General features: G+C 41.7%; 1 protein-coding gene across 2 annotated transcripts in view; it reads right to left on the bottom strand.

The window, feature by feature from the left end:
• Positions 1-499: 499 nt before the first annotated feature.
• The window catches only part of ADNP (activity dependent neuroprotector homeobox), a 61,279-nt gene continuing 50,609 nt past the window's right edge, over positions 500-11,169 (bottom strand). For both annotated transcript variants that reach the window (XM_077253221.1, XM_077253220.1), the window contains exons 4-5: positions 10,756-10,848; positions 500-4,940 (exon numbers count right to left, since the gene is read on the bottom strand). In XM_077253221.1, the coding sequence (XP_077109336.1) occupies positions 1,875-4,940; positions 10,756-10,848 (3,159 nt within the window). In that variant the 3' untranslated portion in view covers positions 500-1,874. The remainder of the gene's footprint in view (positions 4,941-10,755; positions 10,849-11,169) is intronic.

The following is an 11,169-nucleotide window of genomic DNA, read 5'->3' as shown; positions in this document are numbered from 1 at the left end:
AGGAAACTGTCATGAAAAAAATGCAATTAACCTGCAGATATGGGTTTAATCTGTTGGGAGGAAATTAACAGTTTTCCTCCCGCCCCCACCCCCCCTCCGGCTTTCAGTTGTAGAGGCACGGCATTAGTCAACACTCAATACACAGTGAGCGGCAGGTGGAACCACACCCTGACACTGACTGACAGCCGGCTAAGTACTGATGCACAGACATCAGCAGTCCATGTCGGGGCCACCACTATCTACGGAGCGGTGATAAAGGCGTCACAACTTCAGTGACTGGAGGCTGTCAGGAGGAATAAAGTTAGCTTCCTCCCGGTAGCCGTGCCTTCAGTGCAGCAGCCACACAGTTTCAGAAAGCTATTAACCTGCAGACTAACCACATCTCTGCAGACTAAGTGTTTTTGACATAGCAGGTTGCCTTTTACATAATATACATCTACAGAAATGTAAATAAAGATGGTCCTCACCCTTGTACATATCCAGAGAACAGAGCCAAAGATTGACATTAAGCACAATACAGCTTTTTATTTAGATGCTTAAATGAATACAAAGGGAAAGAAAGATCACAAAATACTACTACAACAGTGTGCCAAATAGTAGATGGAATAAATGAACATCACTAGGTGGGCAACTAAATATACTAATAACGAAAATACGGCATTGTGTTTTCTGGTTTGATACTTTAAACACAATACACATTATACAGATCTCTACCTTTAGAAAGGTATCAGAATATGTCGACTAGCAAACATTGTGTGTGGATTTTTTTTTGTTTTTTCTTCTCCCTAGTTTAAATCGTGCCTGCCACTTACAGATAGGGCAGGCGGCAATTCTGAGAAATGATCCAGCACCCCACCTATACCATCACTGGGGTCCATTTATCATCATTGTGACATTACCTGCCAAGAAAAAAGGCTAGGCTTCAATCCCTTCCCAAATGTTTGCTCTGCTGAATGGTCGCCGCGCAGGACGCTAGCACCGTGGACAATATTATAAAGTTACCTCTCTTCCAGGATATTAGGTTTTCCATCAGCTCAATTTTTCAGGGTTTGGGGGCAGCAAACAAAGTATCAATTACAATAGTCCAGATATATTTTATATGACCGTATCCATCTTCAGATTGTACAGATTATGCGCAAAAACCCAAGTTCTTCAAAAATTCTTAAGGTTTTTTTTACCATTTTTTTTTCTTTTTTTGTTTTTAGCTATAGCAGTTTGCTAAGTAAACTAGATACAGCGTTAATTACACAGCAGGCCATCACTAAATTAAAAAAAATCTATAGTGGATACACAAGAACAAATTTGATAAGTCACTTTGAAGAAGTCTAAAATACTGTACAAATATACATTTTGCCTATTCAGAATGAATACATTGACAAGGGTAGTGAGGGGAGAAAAAAAAATTAGTATCCCAAAAATCTATACAGTGAGCCAGAAAATTCAGAATAACCTGCAGAGTCCTGTAGTTCAGAGGATGGAAACCTTGCACTGTGAGGTTTGCCGGGTTTCTCTGCATCAAGTTTTTTTTTTTTTTTTATTTACTTTTTTTAAAGTTTTATCTTTTTTTGTAAGAGAAAAAAAAAATAGAAAAATAACATGATGAACTAATAATGATGAACATCATTGAAAAACTCAAAAGGGAAAAAAAATGCGGATAAAACATCTGTGCATTTTGTATCATCCAATGTTGCGCGTCACATCGGTATGTGCCAAATGCAGGACAGAAAGCCATCGAAACCAAGGAGAGTGGATAACCCAGCGTCCGACGTCATCACCATGCAGTAACAGTTCACTGGAGTAGCTTATCAGTCCTGCTGTAATGAAAATATCAGCTACGAGGCTGTACACACAAGTGGTATCTAAAAAAGTTTAACCTATACTTGTTGGCTACTGAGTCCTACTCCTTGTAGACTGTTGTGCATTTTATCGGTAACAGTCACGTTAAAGTGATCTTCGTCTTCTCGGTCGTTTGTGCTAGTCTGCCATTCCACTGGTTTCTCTGACAAATTTTCCTCTTTCACGGACATGCTAGGTAACAAGAGAGACTTCTCTTTAGACCAGAATTCATCGGCTTTGTCATGAGAGTTTGTTTTGCACTTGACTTGATCCTCATCGCTCTCGACCAAGTTATCTTTTTCAATCTCTTGGCCATTTTCAGCATCTTTACTGTGGTTGGAATCGTTGATCTGAATACTCTGCTTCACTTCCGGATTGCGGTCCTCGAGGTCCAACTCTAGCTTGGACTTAAGAGGCTCTCTCTCTGGGATTGAGATCTTTTCCTTCAGCACAGGGGAATCTTCTGCCTCTCCATCGTTGTCAGAGCTGTCCAAAACAATTGCATTAGAGTGGTCGATCACATTTGATGGAGTGTCAACATTTTGGTTTTCTAGCGCTTTGACAGGTTGCTCTGAGAGACTTGTGTTGTGTTCTGAATTCGTGGACTTAACATCCTTCTCAGGTGTTTGCTCAACAACACTTTCGCTCGAATCCTCTGCTGCATTTTCAGATGCATCGGACGAGCTGGACTCGTTCAATTTCTTCTTCTCTATTGTTTTACTCGCATTAGGGACAGACTGACTTTCATCGATGTTCTCAAACTTCCATTCATCACCAAAGTCCATCTCGTGTTTGACTTTATTCAGCTCCCTCATGTTGAAGCCCAGCAAAACCTTGAGCGAGTATCTTTCACAATCTCTGGTGCACTTTTTTCTTTTGTTACTGAAATGGGAAGAAATATCATTCTTCCATAACCACAAACTGGCTGCCAACTTTTCAATTTCTCGCCTGCCCGCATAGGGCTGCATGTTAAAGTATTTTGTAAGGAATGTCTTTCTGGCTTCATAGGAGTCATCTTCATGACCCTTAGGGTCCAGAGCCAAGACCACTGGCTCTTCAGGTTTATCATCTAAAATAATTGGGGCATCTGGGTCGTCATCAGGTCTTCTCTTTTTGGCAGGATATAAATCAATAAAGTCATTGGAACGTTTCATTGGCATTCGTTGATATGGATTGATTTTGATGATACCTCCAGTCTTCTCTTGCCCATTCTGGGTTTTGCCTACCCCTCTGCAATGTACGAGATGCAGAGTAATAGTTGAAGCAGTCATGTTACTCGTGTACACTCCTAGACAATGGATGCATTTGTAAGTGAGCTTTTTCTCAACAGGATGGACAGTCTGGATGACTTGATGTCTTTCTCTCAAATGATGGGCAAGGGCATCAGAAATGGGACCCTTCAAGATGGAAAAGCAGAGAGGACAAAGGGTTTTGCCTACATCTTTCTTGTACGGCACAGCAGTCTGTGGTACGCTTTTGACAGGTGGTTCCACCTTCTCTACAGTCTTTACTTGTGTTTTTGGAGTAGGAGGAGGAACAGCTGGTTGGTTCTGAGCGTGGTAAGCTACAGATTCGGCCGGGGCATCCCTCAGGTTGTACGTTGTGACCAGTAAGTGGATATTGGTGTGGCTTCCTTGCTGTAATGTCAAGTCGAATGTCAAAGTGGAATCAGTTTTTGGTGCCATTTCTTCGTCTGCATGAACCATTCTCATGTGGGCTGCCATTTTCTCAACGTCGTTGAAAGTTGAGCGACAGTAAGGACAGGAGAGGCCATGGATTAACATGTGGTTTAGCAACGTGTCAGTTGGCAAGTATCTGTTACAGTATAGACATTTGCTTGTAAAATTATGTATTTTCATTATGTAGTTTGCCACCGCTGGGACCTTTTCAGCTTTGTGCTCCTTTTCAAAGTGAATGCTGTACACATTTTCTGGAAATAACTCGTTGCAAATTGTACATATTTTCCATTTTTGGGTAGACGAAGAGTTGGCAGCTGCTGCTGCAGCGGCCGCCGCAGCAGCAGCAGTGGTGGGTTTTCCACCAGGCTGAACCAGGCTTCGAGATGGAATATGGGTTGGAGTCATGGAAGCTGGTTTAAGATGGCCGCCTGAAAGGCTGGAGTTTCCACACTGAAGAGCGTACCTTAAAGGAGCCTGCGATCTTTGCTCATTACCAAGAGAGTAAGATCTCATGTTACCACCAGGAAGCATCTGCTTCATTGACTGGGATTGCTGGGGGATCGAAACAGGGGCATTACCACCCATTCCTAATCTCATCTGTTGCCCAACAGGGTACCCTGAAGACAATCCTTTCACCCCATAGTTATTCTGCTGCATGTGGACGTTGGACATCATGTTAGAATTCATTGAAGGCTTTGGTATTGAAAGTCTGTTCACCATTTGTTGAGAAGGAAGAGTTCGGACATTTCCTGGGGACATTGGACCCATTCTTGGGGGAATGCCCATGGGTTTTTTATCTTGTGGCTTTGGAGCTATCAGCATCAATGGCTTGGATCTAGGAACGACCACATTTGTATGTCCTATCATTGCTGTCACTTGGTACCCAATTCGCTCATGGTCTTCAATTACATGCTGAACTAAGGTTTCGTATGTCTTCGGCATAAACAGGCATCGCTTGCAATGAATGCTGCCGTCATTGCTTGGGCTTGCCCCTATTGGCATGGCCCCATTCACCGATTTGTCACTGCCCTTTGCAACGTACGGTGCTGCGACGTGCTGGAAATGTTCCCTGTATATGTGTTTTCTTACCACTTCATAGAGAGGATCTCTGTAAGTGCACTTTTTACAATAATAAACCGCTTGCTCCACACTGTCGGCCTGCTTAGGTTTAAGGCTGTCGAACTTTGCTTTATCTTTAAAAGTTTGGATGACTGGACTGGGCTGAGGGTTGTTTGGTGCATGGAACACCTTAATGTGCATTTCCAAAGTCTTTCTGTCTCCATTGTAGGTACAGTATGGACAGTTAAGAAGGATCCGGTTCTCAAAGTCTTCGTTGTGGACGTTTCGAAAGTGACTTTTGTAAGCAGAAAAGAACTTTGACGAGAATGGGCACTGGCTGCAGCAAAACTGTTTAGTTCTGTAGTCCTATAAGAAAAGAGAAACAGTTTTCAGCAACAGCTCACGATTACATCCGGCTTTGCATATACACAGGAAAATGTAACTGCTGAAAATACCATAAACGTAAGAAAAAGTGTGTTGGCACTTATTCGCCTATACATATCCTTACAGTCAATTCACTCTGCCTTTTGCATGAAAATATTAATGTCAAACCATAACCTGTTGGTTTTAATAAAAGCAGCGTGAAGTAAAAAGTTATATATACTTTATTATACTTAATTTTATAACGCTTAGAATTAAAAACACATTTAGACAGCAGTGTGTGTGCGTGTGCATGTGTGTGTGTCTGGGATTGGCATCTGCACCGTCGCAGCTACAGCCACAAAAGTATGCACAGTCACACATCTGGACCCCGAGAGCGTCATAGCCTATGTTGTGAGGCGAAATTTTAACCCCGCGCGTTCCAATTCACCAAACAATTTTGCCTCTATCTACATAATAGGGAAAAAGTGAAAGGAAAAGTGTTGGGAGGCAAATTGACAGCTGCCAGATGTGAACAAGGGGGACTTAAAGAATGAGAGCGATGGCGCCAAAGAGTATATACCGTACAGTGGCTAAGGTGGGGCCCGACATGGGACACTCACCACACACGGGGATATGAACACACACAAAATGCGCCACACTCTACCACGTGCTTGAACACATATACCACCCTCAGCACACATTTCACCACACATACACCAACCTCGCCACATAAAAGTCGAAACACAAAAGTCGCTGCTCAAAACTCACCACATGCAAAACTAGGCTCACGCAAAACTCGCCACACATGCAAAATTCACCTCATGGAAAACTCGCCACACGCAAAACTTGCACACGCAGAAAAATTGCCACATGCACAAAAGCTGCAACACATGCAAAGTTGCCTCACACAAAACTTGCACATACTCAAAACGCACCACACAAAACTCGCCACGCGCAAATCTTGCTGCACACAACTTGCTACACTAACCTGTCACATGCAACTCGACACAAAAAGTTGCTACTCGCATGTCACCACACAAAACTCATCTTACAAAAGTCGTTACATGCATGTCGCCACACGCAACTCAACAAACACAACTTGACACATGAAACTCGCCGTAAAACACACACAAGTCTGGTATTATCCTTCTAAAATAAAAATCTGATTAATAGGCAGACAAACTACAAGAGCAACAAATGTACCATATAGGAAATACGGCAGCTGTCAGTCACATGACCTATTATGTGTGAGCTAATATATACTGCCGGGGGGGGGGGGGGGGGGGGGGATGGCTTCCTGTTGGCTGGGGTTTTATCAGGCTGCCAATTTAGCTTACAAATACTGAGGTAAAAATACTGACCAAATAACAGGTGAACGAGGTCTAATACAGGAAGAGATGACATACAGGTACATACTATATACCAGGGCGATGACATACAGGTATATACTATATACAGGAGCAGATGACACAGGTATATACTATATACAGGAGGAGAAGACACACGTATATACTATATACAGGAGCAGATGACAGGTATATACTATATATAGGAGGAGATGACATACAGGTATATACTGTATACAGGAGGAGATGACACATACTATATACAGGAGCAGATGACAGGTATATACTATATACAGAAGGATATGGCTTACAGGTATATACTGTATACAGGAGATGACAGGTATACTGTATGCAGGGGAGATGACATACAGGTATATACTATATACAGGAGATGACACAGGTATATACTATATACAGCAGGAGATGACACACGTATATACTATATACAGCAGGAGATGACAGGTACATACTATATACAGGAGGAGATGACAGGTACATACTATATACAGGGGAGATGACTTACAGGTATTTACTATATACAGGAGGAGATGACATACAGGTATATACTATATACAGGAGGAGATGACACAGGTATATACTATATACAGGAGCAGATGACAGGTATATACTATATACAGGAGGAGATGACATACTGGTATATACTATATATAGGAGGAGATGACATACAGGTATATACTGTATACAGGAGGAGATGGCACATACTATATACAGGAGCAGATGACAGGTATATACTATATACAGGAGGATATGGCTTACAGGTATATACTGTATACAGGCGATGACAGGTATATACTATATACAGGGGAGATGACTTACAGGTATATACTACTGTATATACAGGAGATGACGACATACAAGTACATACTATATAAAAGAGGAGATGATACATAGGTATATAGAGGAGATGACATACAGCAGGTATATACTATATACAGAGGAGATGACATACAGGTATATACTATATACAGGAGATGACATACAGGTATATACTATATATAGATTACATACAGGTATATACTATATACAGAAGAGATTACATACAGGTATATACTATATATAGGAGATTACATACAGGTATATACTATATATAGGAGATGACATACAGGTATATACTATATAAAAGAGGAGAGGACACAGGTATATAGAGGAGATGACATACAGCAGGTATATACTACTAGATGGTGGCCCAATTCTAGCGCATCGGGTATTCTAGAATATGCATGTCCACGTAGTATATTGCCCAGCCCACGTAGTATATTGCCCAGCCCACGTAGTATATTGCCCAGCCCACGTAGTATATTGCCCAGCCCACGTAGTATATTGCCCAGCCCACGTAGTATATTGCCCAGCCCACGTAGTATACAGCACAGAGCCACGTAGTATATTGGCCAGTCACGTAGTATATTGCCCAGCCACGTATGTCACAGGTTAAAAAATAAAAAACATACTCCCCTTCTGAGGGCCCCTTGTAGTCCAGCTTCCGGTCCCAGGGTTGGTATGAGCGCAGGACCTGTGATGACGTCGAGGTGACCGTGACGTCATAGCAGGTCCTTCTCGCGCAGCCACGCAGGACCTGTGTTGACGTCGCGGTCCGGTCACGTGACCGTGACGTCATGGCAGGTCCTTCTCGCGCAGGACCTGTGAAGACATCGCGGTCACATGACCGTGACGTCATGGCAGGTCCTTGTCGCATACCATCCTTGCCACCGGAACCTGCCGCTTGAATGGAGCGGGAAAGGCGGCAGAAGGTGAGTATATAATGATTTTTTATTTTTTAAATTATTTTTAACATTAGATGTTTTTACTATTGATGCTGCATAGGCAGCATCAATAGTAAAAACTTGGTCACACAGGGTTAATAGCGGCAACAACAGAGTGAGTTACCTGCGGCATAACGCGGTCCGTTACCGCTGGCATTAACCCTGTGAGCGGTGACTGCGGGGAGTATGTAGCGGGCGCCGGGCACTGACTGCAGGGGAGTAGGGCGGGACTAATCGGACTGTGGCCGTCGCAGATTGGTCGCGGCAGCCATGACAGGCAGCTGGCGAGACCAATCAGCGACTTGGATTCCATGACAGACAGAGGCCACGACCAATGAATATCTGGGACAGACGGAAGTACCCCTTAGACAATTATATAGTAGGATATACAGGAGATGACATACAGGTATATACTATACATAGGAGGAGATTACATACAGGTATATACCATATACAGAAGAGATGACATACAGGTATATACTATATATAGGAGATGACATAGGTATATACAATATACAGGAGGAGATGACATACAGCAGGTATATTTTATTTACAGGGGAGATGTCATACAAGTATATACTATATACAGGAGATGACATACAGGTGTATACTATATATAAGGGAGATGACAAACATGTATATACTGAGGGGAAAATGAGAGGTGTGAGGTGAAAATGAAAAGGTGTGAGTGCAAAATGAGAGGAGTGAGGGAAAATAGTGGAGTGATCAGAAAATGACAGATCTGAGGTTCAAATGACAAGTGTTAAGGGGGAATGAGAGGAGTGAGGGGGAAAATAAGAGAGAGGGGGAAAATGAGAGAAGTGAGGTGCTAAATGAGAGGGGTGATGGGAAAATAAGAAGTGAGTTGCTATAACTAACCACAGATATTTACTATGCCCAGGCAACGCCGGGCTCTTCAGCTAGTTGTGAATAAAAGTAGAGCCCTCTTAATTTATGACAACTCCTTTATAGGTTTATGTGGCCTTGCAATATTTAGGACCTTTAAATTGGATAGCTCATCAATATCAGATTGATGAGCTATCAGCTATCAATATCAGAAAAAAATCAAACCGCCATAATTAGTTTTCACTGCTGCAACAAGAGGTGATCAAAATGTTGCATATACCCTAAAATGGCATCTGTAAACACATCAACTAAGGGAGCAGAAAATAATCCTTCACAAGCTCCATGTGTCTAAATTTAAAAATTTAGTTTTTGTTAATTCTGAATTTTTTCACAGGTTAAACAATTGACCTCACCATGGATGCATGAGCATGTGCACTTGGTTTAATCATTTTGTGCTGACTCCATTAAAATAAAACCTGTCACCTCCAAATATAAATGGTAATTTGCAGGTAAATAACGCCTGGCTGCTTCACTGGAGCAGCAGCTAACAGGGGAAATGTGACGTTATAACCTCCCTGCAGCGATTCGCTTCCAATCATCGGGGCAGGACAGAGTGCAGTTATAGCCATCACTCACTACACAAACACAATGTAAATCGCTCCCATGCCCACTGGTTGAAAAGCCAGCTCTGCAGCGTGCAGCGATTGCTGACCTTATAGTCACTCCCTGCACCTCCCTGATGACTGGAAGCAAGCGGATCCTAGGAGAATATAACTTCATTTTCTCCCTGTAGCTGCTGATCCAGCAGTAAGGCATTTTAAATGCCATTTACCCACAGATTACCACTATATCTGCAGGTAAAAAGATTCCAGAGGTGACAGGCTCCCTTTAAGCACAAGTTCATAGAACAGATTGGTCTGTTTTTCTCCATTATTTAAATTACAATTTATAGCAATTACACTTATTTCAACGCAGTACAACCATTCTGGATTGGAGCAGACTGATGGACAGTAATTTCTATAGTACAGAAGTAAAATACGGAGCTATTCCTATAGATATTGGTCTTCTGTTGGCATCATTGGTGTTTTCAAAAATTTGTTGCTGGTGAGGCAATTTACATAGAAGTGCAGCTCTTTCTGGCTACTATTGTTCTACAGAAGCTCAGCGGATGGCTCCAGAGGAACCAGCACCTGTCTCAAGCTAACATTCACTGGGCGTTCCACATTCTCTTATTTGATTACATCATTCCATTCGATGTCCAGCTCAATACTTGATTTAGCAGTATAAGGTACCTATTGTACTCATTTTAATATTTTAGGTTTAGGAGAAAAAATAAAACCATAAGTCCAGGTTCATCAAGACAAGCATTTTGCACGCCACCCAGTACATTAAGAGGCACAGGCTCCACTGCCTAGAGTAATTTACATATTTATGTGGCACAACTTGATGAGTTCAGTACAGTGCAAAAAGCTGGAATTTTTTTTTTGCATAACCATGAGTTGAGAAAAATTTTGGACACCTCAAGGAGCCTTAAAAAAAAAAAAAAAAAAAAAAAAAAAAATGAATCTGAGGCATAAGAGTTATATTTTTCATTTTAGTATTGACTTTCACCACAAATGGCGTAGTCAGGCACATTACACGGAAGCCAAGATGCACCACACAACACAAGCCATACACGCCTGCATGAGATTCATTTTATCGGGACCAGGTTTTAGCTTCTGAATATAAAACAATACTCCCTTCTCACGAACAGCAAGCCGAATGATAGAGACCGCTTTCATAATTTTTTTTATCAAACAAAAATCATAAATATTTATGCACTGGGATTTTTTTTTCCACAAATACCTGATTTTTAGTGAGTGAGGGGTCCCAGAGTCCTACATCATCCCATGACGTGTTCTTCACGTAGAAGTCATTGGGTTCAAATGGCTTAAATTCCTGCAAACCAAAAAGAGTGTATAAGAGGTGTATTTAAAGTGGAAAAATAAAACCATACAAGTCCGTATTCAGCAACTGCAGTTACACTAAAGCCCTTGATAGAATAAGTTTGTAATTTGGTGCAACTTGCACCAAATGTATAGATCTAACATTGCAATTTTTTCTGCAGTGTTCTTAAAATATTTATTTGCTTTCTTCCTCTACACACTTTTAATCTGACAGATCGACAACAATTTAATGGGCCGACACATTGTGACAAGCTAGATTTCTTTTTTGACAAGCCATACAGTCCTGTTAAGTATTATTTGAACCCGTTCATTT

This window comes from Ranitomeya variabilis, chromosome 4, assembly GCF_051348905.1.
Source record: "Ranitomeya variabilis isolate aRanVar5 chromosome 4, aRanVar5.hap1, whole genome shotgun sequence".
NCBI classification, from domain to species: Eukaryota; Metazoa; Chordata; class Amphibia; order Anura; family Dendrobatidae; genus Ranitomeya; species Ranitomeya variabilis.
Note: the sequence above shows the minus strand (reverse complement) of the source record. Positions and strands in the feature narration are given on the sequence as shown.